The 14,707-nt window shown below is 61.4% G+C and overlaps 1 protein-coding gene across 3 annotated transcripts; it reads left to right on the top strand.

The window, feature by feature from the left end:
- The first annotated feature begins 3,163 nt into the window (after positions 1-3,163).
- On the top strand, positions 3,164-14,707 carry KLHL30 (kelch like family member 30). Of its 3 annotated transcripts, XM_032277746.1 has the most exons (9): positions 3,164-3,250; positions 4,598-4,664; positions 5,146-5,967; positions 7,186-7,318; positions 9,076-9,162; positions 9,872-10,027; positions 11,543-11,731; positions 12,077-12,222; positions 13,654-14,707. In XM_032277746.1, exons 3-9 carry the CDS (start codon positions 5,194-5,196, stop codon positions 13,903-13,905), a joined length of 1,737 nt encoding a protein of 578 aa, XP_032133637.1. In that variant the 5' UTR covers positions 3,164-3,250; positions 4,598-4,664; positions 5,146-5,193; the 3' UTR covers positions 13,906-14,707. The 3 variants fall into 3 exon arrangements, with proteins under 3 accessions (XP_032133637.1, XP_032133636.1, XP_032133638.1); XM_032277745.1 differs by lacking the exon at positions 4,598-4,664; XM_032277747.1 differs by lacking the exons at positions 4,598-4,664; positions 9,872-10,027.

The following is a 14,707-nucleotide window of genomic DNA, read 5'->3' as shown; positions in this document are numbered from 1 at the left end:
GAGGCGCCGAGAGAGGAGGGCGCACGCACGCGCTCCCGAGGAGGCGCTGGGACGACGCGCGGGCAGGGTTCTAGGACCTTGGATTTCAGGGCAGTTCCTTAGCGGTGCGAGATCACTAGTGCAGCAGACAAAAACATGTAAATAGCAGAGCAACGAGGGTCTTCCATCTCAGATTCGAAGATGTCATCATTACAGAGCCAGATGCCGTCAAACAAGGTGGTTTGGACCCAAGACAAAAGAAATCTGAACAGCGAACACACAGCATACCGCAGCAGGTTCTCAGGGAAGGAGGCGCCGTCCCACGTGCTGAGCGCGCTGGCGAAAGGGAACAAGGACGGCCTGATGGAACCCAGGCCCCAGGTCGCCGCGGATGGAGTGAGAGGTGCTGTGCAGGGCTCTAACGCCCCGAGGGGTGGGCAGACTGACATGCGGACTGGGCCTCACTCACACATTTTTTTCTTTTTCTTTTTGGAGATGGAGTCTTGCTCTGTCACCCAGGCTGGAGTGCAGTGACGTGATCTCAGCTCCCCGCAACCTCCATCTCCCGGGTTCAAGCGATTCTCCTGCCTCAGCCTCCCAAGTAGCTGGGATTACAGGGATACACCACCACGGCCAGCTAATTTTTGTATTTTTAGTAGAGATAGGGTTTTAGCATGTTGGCCAGGCTGGTCTCTAACTCCTGACCTCAAGTGATCCACCCGAAGTGGCCTCCCAAAGTGCTGGGATTACAGGCATGAGCTACCGCGCCCGGCCTCACACGTTTTAACTTTCACGCTCAGAATCTATTCTGAAGGAATAATCACACAGGTGATGCCACCTTCATTATAATAGTCCCAAGTGGAAAACAGCTTGAACGTCCTTGAACAGGAGTGACCAGTTATCACTCCCAGCTTCACAAAGTGTGATGTCATCCTGTTGAGATGAAATTGAAAATCGCTTTTTTTTTTTTTTTGAGTCGGAGTCTTGCTCTATCACCCAGGCTGGAGTGCAGTGGTGCGATCTTGGCTCACTGCAACCTCTGGCTCCTGGGTTCAAGCGATTTTCCTGTCTCCGCCTCCTGAGTCGCTGAGACTACAGGCATGTATCTGGCTAATTTTTGTATTTTTCATAGAGACAGGGGTTTCACTACATTGGCCAGGCTGGTCTCAAACTCCTGACCTCAGGTGATCCATGTGCCTCAGCCTCCCAAAGTGCTGGGATTACAGGCATGAGCCACTGTGCCCAGCGGAGGTTGAAAATCTTATCTTCAAGTGCTGATCACATCAGAAACACCCGCAGTATAACCACATGTGAGGAAAGAGCACTGACCCACACACAGGCATGCTCAATTTGGCAACAGGAAAGAGCTGGGAGCATATTAATGCCAAATGGTTTTTTTCTGGTGCTGTTTTCTGCTTTTTATTTTTCTGTTTTCCAAAAGGAACTTATGTTATTTTTATCCTCATAAAGAAACTATCAGTATATTTTTAAAAGCCGCACCGCTCGGCAGCAATCTGTCGATGAGGATCCGTTTTGCGCCCCCGGTGTCAAGTTTCTCAAACTGACCTGTCATCTGAGGTGCTGGGGCTCCGGGCCCCACGACAGCGGCTGTGAGGACTCCACACTTGGCAAGCAGTGCTGTTCCCCGGGCAGAGCCAGCTCCCCGTGACAGCAGCCTGTCATCAGAACCCCTGTCCTCATTTCCTCCAGCCCCAGCTGGGACTGCATTAACCCTGCATGTTCTGTCTGCATACAGGGGGGACAGTGGGGAAACTCGACACCCCAGCGCCCGTCCCATGGTGGTCCTGGACACAGCAAGAGTTGCGGTCTTCCTGCCCCCACAACGTGAGGCTGATGCCCAAGACCAGGGGCAAACTCCTGGGTCAGTATGTGACAGGAGCAGGGGAGAGAGCAGGAGCGGGGGGCAGGCTGGGCTGTAGAGGAGGGATGGACTCAGGGAACCTTCTAGAAGGTAACACTTCTAGAAGGTAACATAGGCTGCGTACATCTTAGGAGCAGGGACTGGTTTCCAGGCCACAACCAAGTCCTCATAGGGTAGCAAGCCCAGCTGCTACGCTTACAGGACACATGCCCTGTGTCCAGGACCCCAGAGGTCAGGGCAGCCACCTCAGCATCCTTGAGAAATTCCCTAACTCTCCCAAGAGTACAGTTCTGTCTCCCTGGGGGCCACCTGGGTCTCTCTGGTGTGTAAGAGCATTAGGACAACTCGTAGCAGCATCAAGAGGCCACAGCCTCAGCTCCTCCAGGTCTCCAGCTTCTCCGGATCGCAGCACAGCTGGAAATGGTCATACTGGTCAGGCCACGTGGCCGATGGGTAGAGGGCTGAGGGCTTCTCTCCTGTGTACCTGAAGCCCCTCAGCTAGGAAGCTCTGCTCTGACCACTGTGTCCCGTGGCCCCTCATTCCCCAACTCAACCCACCTGACCTTGGTCATGGCCTGCGGTTCTAAGCCAGGTCCCCCAGGTGTGAGGCACTCCCCCTGCGACCTCCACGAACCAAATGCTGGACGGGAGGCTGGGAGCCTGCTGATGTGGTTTTAGATGACCCTGTTTCTTAGCTGTCCTGGGCAGCCCCAAGGCCAAGGCCATGGGGTAGCAGGGGAAGGAGCCCCAGGATCTCCCCGAATCTGAGGGTGCCTCCTCCCCTCTCTGGGCAAAGTGTCTGCACCACCACCATGGACCCCAAGCTTGGAAAGCCTCTGCGGGCCAAAGTGCACTTACTCAGCATAATCGAATTTTCCCTTGTGACAAAAGAACAAGAGGACACAGAGGTGCCGTCGGCATCAACAGTGAAAGGGGCACCTGTCGGCGTCGTGGCCCTGGGCTGAGGCTCTCTGGGACCCAGGTCTCCCACCACAGGCTCCACTGTCCCCACCTTGCAGATGAGGAAACAGGTGGGGAAGCTGCACCCTGGCCCCACCAGTCAGCCCAGCCGCCAGAGCTTCCACCCATCCTTGCCCGGGAGCCCTTCCTGAAGTCTGTCCGAGGCCACGGGTCCCTCGAAGGCCTCAATGGGCTTTCTGAGCTGACAGTCACCGAGGAACTGGTGTCTCGCTCCTTCCCCCACCTGCCCAGCCCTCACTGCCTGACCCTCCCCCTGCCCTGCAGACAGAGGCTAAAAATACCCTCCTGTCCCCACGTGGCCACCAGCCCAGCCCTGCCCCGCCCTGCAGGCCTCCGTGTCCCCTGGCTGCCGGCTGAGCAGTCCTGCTCTCGGATCTGTGTTCTCAGCTTCGAGGTCCAGGCTGAGAGGTAGGATCCAGGGGTCTGTGGAACAGGGGACAGCAGAGAGGGCGGGGGGAACTCAGCAGGGAGCAGTAGGGAGGGTGGGTTAGGCCCAGGAGACCAGGATCACAGCAGGGTGCCTTGGAGACACCCCCAGCCCTGCCAGTGGCTAAGCCAGGCTCCTCAGGGTAGGGGCTCAGGAGACGGGGTTCCCTCTGTCCCAGCTGGAGAGATGGGAGGGAGGCCAGGCCACCCCTCAATGGCAGCCAGGACCACTTGGCCAGTCGCCAGCTTGGCTGGGCTGAGGCCGTTTGCTGTCCTGCCCACTCAGCTTCCTCACTCCGGGGCTGGGCGGGAACTAGGGTGAGGCACTGAGACCCTCAGGAAGCCCCAGGCCCATGCAGGGACTCAGGGGTGTCAGCAGGCTCCTGTGAGCCCCCAGGGAAAGTGGGGGCACTCACACCTGCCGGCCTTGGCCAGGGCAGAGCTGGTCCAAGACAGCACAACAATGACAGGAATGTGAGGCCTGCAGGCGGTGGCCCAGGGACAGCCCGTCGCCTACTCAGGCCCCAGCTCATCTCCCTGAGGCCCAGGGAGGGCAGAGCTGCCTTCACCCGCTCCAGCACCCCCTTGGGGGGGCCAGGCAGGACCCCATGCATGCAGTGTTGGGTGGGTACGTCGTGTACTGGCCAGGCTGCTGAGGCGTGGGGCGTGGGGCCTGCGGCCGCCTGAGCCACCCTGTGTGCAAGAGCTGGGGCTGGTCAGTGAAGCCGGGCGCGCTCCCAGGGGCCTCCCTGCTCTGGGGCTGGGAGGCAGCACCGGGGTCGGGAGGCCGGGGCGCCCCAGCTCCCACTACCTGCACCTGCACCGCGGCCGCCCCGGCCAGGCTCTTGGCCTCCTGGTTCTCCAGCTGAGCTTTGTCATTTCCGTGCCGCTGGCGTTCCCAAGCATTTTGTCCCCGTGGAGGCGCGGCCGCCAATCCTGCCCAGTGCGGCTCTGCGAGGCGCCCCCTGGCGGGCGAACGGCCTCCCCGCCGTGCAGCCTTCCGCCCTGGGCTGACCGAGATGAAGGCTTGTGCATAGATTTGATCCCTCCTAGGGATGGCTGTCTTAGGGTGCCATACCAGAAGGACACAAGCCACATGCACATAATGACATGAGCCTGGAAGCGGCCTGGCTGACTTCAGCCATGTGAGTGTGGTGTTGCGAAACCCTTCAGAACACTGCTTGCCTTTGGTTGGCCGCTTCTGTTTAGCAGCCTCCACCCGGCCACGTGGACTGCAGGGAGCTCTGAGTTCCAGCCCCAGCTCCACCACTTCCTAGCTGTGTGATCTTGGGCAAGTGACTCAAACCTTCTGTGCCTCAGTCTCCCCAGCTGTAAAAGGGGCAATGATTAGACCCACCCTCCAGGACTGCTGTGGGGCTGAGCGGTGAATGCACAGGTGATTCTGCTGAGAGCTTCTTTGCATGCTTGGCATGTGGCCTGGCACCTGGAAGCACCGCGGGAAGGGGAGCTGCTGTGGCCCCCTAATGGCTTCCCCGGCAACGTGGGATCTGGGACAGAGGACGCCTCCCGGGTGTTTGGGTGCCTCTAGGCCCCTAGGGGGTGGGCTCAGTGTAGCCCAGGGTTGTGGAAGAGGCCCAGGGCATGGGTTCTCCTGCCAGCCTGTCTTGCCCTGAATGCCTGGCCAATCCCACCCTCTCTGAACCTCAGTTTCCTCACTGCAAATGGGAATGCCACCTGCCCTACCTTGCAGGGTTCCAGGAGTGGCTTGAGGCAGATGGCGGGTAAAGTGATCGGCACATGGTCAGTGCTCAGCCTGTGTTTATCAAGGGATGAAAGGGCTGATCGACAGGCTGGACGGGTTGCTCAGGTGGATGAGACCGTCCCCCCTTTGCTGACCCTGCTCTCCTCTCTCCTAGGAGCTCAGGCGGCTCCAGGCACCTCTTCCCTTGAGTGGGCACGGCATCATGGTGCGGAACGTGGATGACCTGGATTTCCACCTGCCCTCACATGCCCAGGACATGCTGGAGGGCCTGCAGCGGCTGCGCTCTCAGCCTAAGCTGGCGGATGTGACACTGCTGGTGGGTGGCCGGGAACTGCCATGCCACCGTGGCCTCCTGGCCCTCAGCAGCCCCTACTTCCACGCCATGTTTGCGGGTGACTTCGCTGAGAGCTTCTCTGCGCGTGTGGAGCTGCAGGACGTGGAGCCAGCTGTGGTGGGGCAACTGGTGGACTTCGTGTACACGGGCCGGCTGACCATCACGCAGGGCAACGTGGAGGCACTGACACGCACAGCTGCACGCCTGCACTTCCCCTCCGTGCAGAAGGTCTGCGGCCGCTACCTGCAGCAGCAGCTGGATGCTGCCAACTGCCTGGGCATCTGTGAGTTTGGGGAGCAGCAAGGGCTGCTGGGCGTGGCTGCCAAGGCCTGGGCCTTCCTGCGAGAGAACTTTGAGGCTGTGGCACGTGAGGATGAGTTCCTTCAGCTTCCCCGAGACCGGCTGGCCACTTGTCTGGCCAGCGACCTGCTGCAGGTACGGCCAGAGCAAAGCCGGCTTGAGGCCCTGCTGCGCTGGGTGCGCCACGACCCGCAGGCCCGGGCTGCCCACCTGCCCGAGCTGCTCAGCCTGGTGCACCTGGACGCCGTGCCCAGGCCCTGCGTGCTGCAGCTGCTGGCCACAGAGCCCCTGATCCAGGAGTCAGAGGCATGCCGGGCAGCCCTGTCCCAGGGCCACGATGGGGTAAGTGAGCGGTTGGGAGGCCCCCATCCCTGGGAAGCAGGGCAGACACCCACCTGCGTAGGGACAGAGTAAGGAGTGGACATCCCAAGGTGCCCTCTGACCTTGCACTGCTCCTTGTTTGGGCCTGTGAGGACATCAGCATTCACCCTCAAGTGCGGATGGTGCCTCTGTGTGCCACACCCTGGGTGCCGTCGGGGGGATGTAGAAGTGGTAAGATCTGACCCTGTCTGGAAGGAGCCTGCAGCTCAGTGGGACAAACCTGGAAACAGATCTCAGGCAGTGTGGATGGTCAAACACATGCCCAGGATGCATTCTGAGAGGGGCTGGCAGTCAGGGAGGGCTCTCTGGAGGAGGCAGCATCTGAGCTAGGCCTTAGAGGAGGAATAGGAGATTGCAAGGAGGAAAGGAAGGGAAACCACCCAGGAAGGTGGTACAGCTTGTGCACAGGCAAAGGAGGCACAGATAGGCATGGCAGTCCGAGCTTTTACGGGGTGCCACTTCCTGTTTGTGCTGGCGGTGGGCCTGGCGGGGAGGGCGGGTCATGAGGGAGTGACAGGTCTGGGAGTGGCTGCTTGGTCAGCTGCCGGGCACCATGCTCATGGGCCTTGCTCCAGGGCACTCTAAAGGAAGCAAGTCCAGGGACAAACAGTGGCTTGGGCTGATAGTCCTCAGGCCTAGGGTGGAGTGAGGAGAGGGCAAAACCCTAACCCCTGTCCCCACTGGATGCCAGCCAGTCACAGAGCACCCGGCCTCCTGCTGGAGCTGGCTTCAGAGCCTTGCCTGGAGGCAGTCACCTTGTATTCTAAATGCTGGCAGTGGGAGATCTGGGGGTTCCATGGGGGGGCCAGAATGGGTGGCTGTGGGGGAGCCCTAGACAGTGAGTGCTTACTGGACATTCCTAAGGCAGCCAGCGTTTCCCACGGAGCCAGGACACCCTTGTGCTGCCTGCTAGAGGCCACCCAGGGAGCAGGGGCAGGGAAAAGCTCACGCGTGGCGCTGCGGACCTGCAGCGGGTGGGTTCTGAAGGCAGTTCAGAAATGGACCTGAAAGGCACGCGGTGACTGCGAGGAGGGCCAGCTTGTGCGCTCGGGCACATGCCATCCCCAGCAACAGGCACGCCCACGCTCACACACATGCTGAGGCCTGCCCAGGACACTCAGGGGCTCTGGGCATGGGGAGACGTCGCTGTTGCTCTGACCCTGGCCTCCCACCCCACAGGTGCCACCCACCCTCCGGCAGAAGCTGGAGGAGGTCCTGGTGGTGGTGGGCGGGCGGGCGCTGGAGGAGGATGAGGCAGGCGAGGATCTCACCCCCCTCCTTGGGAACTTTGCCTTCTACAACAGCAAGGCCAGTAAGTACCCCTCTCGTGCCCGGGCCCATCTGCTGTCCCTCAGTCCTGGCAGGAGCTGCTGTGCCCTCGCTGCAGGTAGAGCAAGTGAGGCGTGTAGAGGACCTCACCTGGGGGCTGCGGAGGAGCCTGGGCACCCCAGTGGGGAGGAAGGCTGGGGCATTGCTGCTCCCTCTCCCTGCAGCTAGAGCCCAGGACTCTGGTCCCTTTTAGGCCCTGGGGCTGGTGCACAGGGCTCAACGGCCCAGACTGCACACTGTGTGGTGGGCGGCCAGGCCGCTGCCCCTCCCCATGCCCCCTGCTCGGTGCGCCTGATAGAGGAATCAAGACCCCAAGGGGAGAGCGGGGTTGGGGTGAAGGGGTGCAGGCAGCTGGACCAGTGGAAGCTCAGCTTCTGGGTCAGCCCAAACGGGGCTCCTATCCCAGCCCTCCAGCAGGTGATCTCACCGCTCTGAGCCTCAGTTTCCTCGTCTGTGAAATGGGCTCCTGCTTCTCACACAGTTGCAGGGAGCCCTGAAGTGGGCGCTGAGGCCGGGTCTGCCATTTGGCAGGAAAGGGGGTATGGGGGCCCCCCCGCACTGGCCCCAGGGGCTGCCTTGGAAAGGGCTGATGCAGGCTGGCTGATTGGTAGGTCGCCAACTATCCCCATGGCGTCAGCAACTGGCAGGCTCCAGGAAGCCCGAGGCCGGCTGTTGGGGTCAGGGGCTGACAGGGGATTTGGGGCTGACGTCAGGAGGGAACAGCTGTCCCTTAGACCTGGGCGGGAGGTGGGGATGCTGGCAGGAAGGGCCTATTGACGGCCAGGCAGTCCCCACCCTGGAATGACAGAACCATGAGTCACGGGGACATGGCCTCTGCCCACCATGCCAGGCTCTGCTCCCAGGGAGGCCTGGAATATTCCACATCTCCCCAGAATGGTCGTAAACAGTCTTCCTAGGGGACATCCAAAGGCCTGGGTCTCTTCCACAAATACCCAAAATATGTCCATACGTAGGACTTTACCATTTCCACATTTATTGTCTTATTTTGATTTTCCAAAGCATTTTCTCATCTCTTGCCTCAGTTTACCTCTTGTAGCTCCAAGAGGCAGGCTTGACTTGGGCACGCTGCTCTGCCCCACAACCATAGCAATAATAATCCTAACAGGCGTCATCAGCTGAGCAGCTGAAGCCCTCATAGCTCCCGGGAGGCAGGTGTCACCCCTATTCTACAAGGGAACTGAGGCTGGGGTTTGCCCAAGGACACATGGCTGGGGTACAGCAGCTGGGATTTGGACCCGCTCTGCCCACAGCAGGGCCTGTGCACAATCCCCTGTATGTGCCCAAGAGGGCAGGGAAAGAGGAAGGGGAAGGGGAAGGTGTGCTGTTGGTGTCATCGCCCGCTAGTGACACCCACAGATCAGGCCACTTAACCCACACTCATCTGACTGAAAGGCCAGACCCCGGGGCTGAATGGTCCATTCGGGGTCAGTGGGGTCAACTGCAGGGTCAAGGTGAGACCCTGGCCTCCAAAGCCTGGCTGCTCCTTCCAGGGGCTATCCTGTGTCTACTCAGTCCTAGGCTCTGCAGAGGGTGTGGGGAGCCAAAGGACCTAGGACCCCCTGTGCCCCTGCACCCATGCCACCCTGCCCCTCTCTTTCCCCACCAGGGAAGGGGGCATTTCTGCAGTGGTGCGTGGAAAGGCACCGGGGAAGCAGGAGTGGGGACGGCTCCAGCAGGGAGCCTGGCAGCCTGACCCTTCTGCCTCTCTCCTCCTGCCAGAGAGGTGGATGGCACTTCCAGACTTCCCCGACTACCACAAGTGGGGTTTCTCCCTGGCAGCCCTGAACAACGCCATCTATGTCACAGGTGGGCAGCTCGGGGGCCCTTCTGGGGATTCCCTGCCCAGCCAAGCACTGGGCACAGTGCAGCCCCCCTGAAACCAACTCCCCACACTCTGTGGGTCCCTGATGGTTAGCCACAGCTTGTCCAGGCCTTGCCAAGCATGTGAAAACAAGGGCATTTAAAATCCACGGTCACTTGTGGGAGCTGGGAGCCGTTCCTGTACACAGGCTGGTGTGGGCCAACCCCTGCACCACACAGCTCCTTCGGTGGAGGCTCCAGACCTGCCTGCTGAGTGCTGCGCTGGCTCTGTGTGGCTCTGAGTGGCTGCTGTGGACCTTCAGCATGGGTGCCACGAGGTTCCAGGCGGCCTACTTCGGCGGGAAGCCCCAGGCCTGGGTGGTTGACCAGGTGGTCCCCAGAAGGAGTTGGGTGATGCAGGGGTCACTTTGCTCTTTCCTATCTCAGAAGTTGGGGTTCCTTGTACGATTTGGTAGGGGACAACCTTCCGCTGACAAGGGCTTGAAACCGCTGATCTTGTCCCCCTTGTTTATGGGGGATGGAGGGACCTGTGCAGTCACACAGCTCCGCCGCACTGCCTTGGTCCCACCCTGGCTCACCATGTTGGCAGTCATGGTCTGGCATGGGAGGAGGGCCCCGGACATTGGTACCCTGACCCCACTGGCCTGGTGTCCCAGGCAGGTGGTACTCATGTAGACAGAACTTCTCCCGGCAGGTGGCTCTCGGGGCACCAAGACAGACACCTGGTCAACCACTCAGGCCTGGTGCTTCCCACTGAAGGAGGCCGCCTGGAAGCCCGTGGCACCCATGCTGAAGGCCCGCACCAACCACGCCAGCGCGGCACTCAATGGGGAGATCTATGTCATCGGCGGTAAGGCCTTCCTCTCCACCCCTCCCCAGGGCCTGGTTCTAGCCTCTCATCCCTGCAGCTACAGGGACAGAGAACCCTATGCTGGCCTCAGAGACCACGGAGATGCCGCTCCCACTGCCACCCTCAGGGCTCGCTGTCTGGTAGGGCGGGCCAGTCACAGGCCAGGGGACCGGCACACCCATCTGCCAGCACCTGCAGCTACAGCAAGGAGTCACCCAGGAGCCTTCATTGATGAAAGAAACATCGAAAAACAGAATGTGGCAGCTCACTCCTGTAATCTCAGCAATTTGGGAGGCCGAGGCAGGAGGACTGCTTGAGCCTATGAGTTTGAGACCAGCCTGGGCAACTTAGAGAGACCCTGTCTCCCTTTTTAAATTTATTTATTTATTTATTTATTTTTGAGACAGAATCTTGCTCTGTCACCCAGGCTGGAGTGCAGCGGCGCGATCTCAGCTCTCTGCAGCCTCCCTCTGCTGGGCTCAAGCGATCTTCCCACCTCAGCCTCCTGAGTAGGTAGGACCACAGGTACATGCCACCACACTCAGCTAATTTTTTGTATTTTTAGTAGAGACGGGATTTCACCATGTTGGCCAGGCTAGTCTCGAACTCCTGACCCCAGGTGATCCACCCACCTCAGCCTCCCAAAGTGCTGGGATTACAGGAGTGAGCCACTGTGCCCAGCCAATAAAATTTTTTTAAAAAAAATAGCCAGGCGTGGTATCACGTGCCGGCCAAGGTGCCCCGCTGTGCTCCAGCCTGGGCGACAGAGCAAGACCCAGTCTCAAAAAGGAAAAAGAACGCAAGGCAGAGAAAGAAAAGGAAGGAAAGGGGGAGGGCAGGAAGGAGGGGACAGACAGGGGAGGAGACATGTGGCCCCAAAGCTCTGTAGTGACAAACTGGCCTTAAGGCCACTTCTAATGCTCCACCTGTCCCAGCTGTCCCCTTTCTCTCAGTGGCTACCGTGTCCCCATCCAGAGACCAGAAAGCACCAAGGGGTCCCAAGCCCAGGGCTTGTGAGGTCCCCAGGTGCTCACACGGACCCAGGCCAGGGCCCGCTCTCCCCAGGAGAGGTCCCCATCACTGTCACACCCAGACTCTCTGTGGGACTGGGAGGGAGCTGCCTACAGCTCCAGGGTCTCACGGCCAGCCCTCCCAGGGCTGTGTCCCCCGTTGTAGTTCAGAGCACCCCAGGAAATGACTCCCAGCATGCGAGGGGCCTGGGGGCAGGCAGCCTCCTGAGGGCTCCCTGCCAGCCACTTTCTGAACATCAGCCCCAGCTCAAGCTGCAGAGCGGGGCATTTCTAGGCCCTGGGTGTCCACCCCCCATACCCCTTCCTGACGGCACGGCCTTAGGAGGTGCTGGCGCCTCTCAGAGCCTCAGCTTCCCCATCTGTGAAATGAGGAACCACCCCACCCCTCACCAGGGTGGTCCCTGCTGCCTTACAAAGCCCTAGTCCCTGAGTTTCCAGGCCTGACCTCCTCCCAGCCCTGACCCAGCCCGCCCTCGCCCTGTAGGCACCACCCTGGACGTGGTGGAGGTGGAGAGCTACGACCCCTACTCGGACAGCTGGACGCCCATCAGCCCAGCCCTCAAATACGTCAGCAACTTCTCGGCCGCCGGCTGCCGGGGCCGGCTCTACCTGGTGGGCTCCAGTGCGTGCAAGTACAACGCCCTGGCCCTGCAGTGCTACAGCCCTGTCACAGGTGCGAGGGGCCCAGGGATGGAGGACGGGACCACAGGCCCCTCCGACAGGCGACAGTCCCATCGAAGTGATGTCGAGGGTGGGGCTCCCGAGGACAGGGGGTGCCCGTGTGGAGAGGGCAGGTGGCCACAGGCCCTCACAAAGAGGAGGGGACGTGGAAGAAGGCAGGGGCCCAAGTCTGGGTGAGAGGCAGGCGTGGGTCCCTCCAGCTGCCGCAGGGACCTACTCCAATTTCACAGATGGGCTCATTGAGGTTCAGAGAGGCATTGAGCCTGGGGCCCCTCAGAGTGGGGGAGCCCGCCCTGGCCACCCTGGTGATGGTAGCCGGTGCCCGTGCCCCCCGCAGATGCATGGAGTGTGATCGCCTCGCCCTTCCTGCCCAAGTACCTGTCCTCGCCACGCTGTGCCGCGCTGCATGGGGCGCTCTACCTCATCGGGGACAATACCAAGAAGGTCTACGTGTACGACCCCGGGGCCAACCTGTGGCAGAAGGTGGGTCCCCCACCACGTGTGAGCCCTGCCCGGGACTCCTGACAGAGAGCCAGCCTGGGAAGTGAGGAGGGGGTGCCCACAGAGGGCCCACAATGAAGGGGGGGACACAGGCTGAGATCCCTCCAGGCTACAAGGTGACAGCAGTGCCCCGGCCCGAGTCCCCTTGAGGATAGGGGAGACAGTGACAGTGGGAGACATGGCTTAGGGCTGCTGGCCACTGGTGCTCTGTCCTTGCACGCCCAGCTTCCTACAGAGGGGTGGCCTGTCCGCCTTCTCAGGGAGCAAAACCAGGTTCAGCTGGAGGCTGCTATAGGGACAAGAGGGAATGTGTCCTCTGCCCCTGGTTGCCAAGCCGGGGGGTGGTTCCTGAGCTGAGTGTGAGCTGAGAGCAGCCAGCCCTGTGGCTTTCCTGTTGTCCTAAGCAGCACCCCACCATGTCCCCCCTCTCTGACCATCAGTCCCTGAGGAAGGGGCGGGAGGTAGGCCTCTGGGCGGCCTCTGTGGTGGAGGGGGACAGTGCCCAGGAGGTTGGGCATGGGTATTGGCACCAAGCCAGATGCCCTGGGCCTGCCCACCTAACCCAAGTCCTGCAGGCTGAGAAGGTGGCACTCCCTGCAGCCGCCCTCCAGGCTGCCAGCCTGGTGACAACAGTTCCTCTGCAGTCCTGCTGCCCACAGCTGTCCCCTGGCATCAGCGCTCAGCTGACCCAAGGGCCCCATTACAGCGGTGAGACAGGTGCGGGTGGGCCCTGCCAGGCCAGCGTGTACCCTCCCAACTGGGCCACAGCCAGGCCTTCCTCCAGCCCAGGCCGTTGTCCCAGGCTCAGGGCCAGCACAGGAGGACTCTGCCTTGCCCTCTCCAGGCCTGGGTCCCCATCTCTTCCCTGTCTTCATCTGCAGACAGACAGGCCTCCTGCTTCCCGCCCGCCCGGGCTCTTCCTGAAGCCGTAGCTCTCTCCAGCCTCTGGAAAGTTGCCGGCCCTCACCCCACAGCCCCTCTCAGGGGCACTCCCAAGGCCAGAGACTGAGCAGGGGGTGCAGAGGGGAGGCGAGGGGGCCCATCCATGGCAGGCTAGGCTCTCCCTGGGTGTCTCCTGTGAGACAGGGAAGCCTCAGTGAGGCCTCGAGTCAGGCATACTCCCCAGGAGGCAACTCTGGGCTCAGGCCCCAGGCCCCTTCTGACTGCAGGGGCAGACATGCCATCCCGAGGGATGAGGGTCAAGAGGGAAAGGGGCCTCCCCACTAAAAGAAGAGTCTGAGGAAGTGCGAGGGGCTGGGCGGGCTGCCCAGGGACTCTGCTCTGGTACCCTGGAGGGGGTCTGGGCCAGGTGGCCGGCCGTCCTCTCTGCTGCTCCCCGACCCTGCCAAGGGCACCCTCAGCCCCGCTCCCCGGCCTCCGCCTGCAGGACACTAACCCGCTGACCGTGCTCAGGTGCAGTCCCAGCACAGCCTGCATGAGAATGGTGCACTGGTGCCACTGGGCGACGCGCTGTACGTGACGGGCGGCCGCTGGCAGGGCATGGAAGGCGACTACCACGTGGAGATGGAGGCCTACGATACGGTTCGGGACACCTGGACCCGCCACGGCGCCCTGCCCCGGCTCTGGCTCTACCACGGGGCCTCCGCCGTCTTCCTGGACATGTCCAAGTGGACGCAGCCCTTCAGCCCCGCCCAGGAGCACTAAGCCAGGGCGGGCTCCCCGGGGAGGGGCCCCCACAGCAGCCCCTCATGCCCTGTGGAACGGTCCCCTTTCATTGTCGCTTCTTTGTGCACTTGGAGATACCGTTCCTTCCAGGGCTTAGGCTGGGCTCGGGCCACCAGGGGTGATGAGATGGCACGGCTCAGGGGACACAGCCTTGGTCTCTGCAGCCACCGTACTCCGAGCTGAGCAGTGACAAGGGCCTGAGTGCTGGACGCCAGCATAACAGGGACAGGAAGCTCTGCTGCCCCGGGGTTGCTGAGACCTCCGAGAGAGGAGCGGAGGCCGGCCAGCGTTCCCAGAGCTCGTGCGCTCCGCTCCTGCCCTGGGCCCCAGCAGGGGCTTCGGGAGCAGTTACATGAATGTAGGTGAACACAGAGTGTCCAGGAAGCTGAGGCTGCCGGGGAGGGCAGGCCCTGGAGATGGGGTCAGCACCAGGTCCTCGTGGGCCTGCTTCTGCCTGGCTCACAGCAGCGTGACTGGGCCGGCCACCTGCCCTCTCTAGGCTTCAAGCTCCGCGTCCATCACACACGGGGCTGGCTGCGTGGGCTTTGGGTCCCCACACAGCCTCTGCATGTTGGTGCTGTGGACAAAGGAGGCCCTCACCCAACTCTTGCACCCAGCGGGCAGCGCCCACAGAGGCCCCAGGAAGGAGGGAGGAGGGCGTGGGGCAGGGCCGGAGGGCCCCAGGGAGGTGAGCAGAAGAGGCTGCTCTCGGGAGGGATGGCCTCCTTCTCTGTGTCAGAACAAAGGCTTTTCATCAGAATGAAATTTTCCACCGGGAGAC

The sequence above is a fragment of the Sapajus apella genome, unplaced genomic scaffold (genome assembly GCF_009761245.1).
Source record: "Sapajus apella isolate SASKATOON/1434 unplaced genomic scaffold, GSC_monkey_1.0 scaffold10, whole genome shotgun sequence".
Classification (NCBI taxonomy): domain Eukaryota; kingdom Metazoa; phylum Chordata; class Mammalia; order Primates; family Cebidae; genus Sapajus; species Sapajus apella.
This window is presented reverse-complemented; position numbering and strand designations above follow the sequence as displayed.

What these genes read in the sequence shown, in the direction of transcription:
- KLHL30 (XM_032277745.1), top strand. Translation starts at nt 5,194, where the DNA reads ATGGTGCGGAACGTGGATGACCTGGATTTCCACCTGCCCTCACATGCC. An exon ending in TGTCCCAGGGCCACGATGGG is followed by an intron (nt 5,968 to 7,185) that starts GTAAGTGAGCGG and finishes CCCACCCCACAG; the next exon opens with GTGCCACCCACCCTCCGGCA. An exon ending in CAACGCCATCTATGTCACAG is followed by an intron (nt 9,163 to 9,871) that starts GTGGGCAGCTCG and finishes TTCTCCCGGCAG; the next exon opens with GTGGCTCTCGGGGCACCAAG.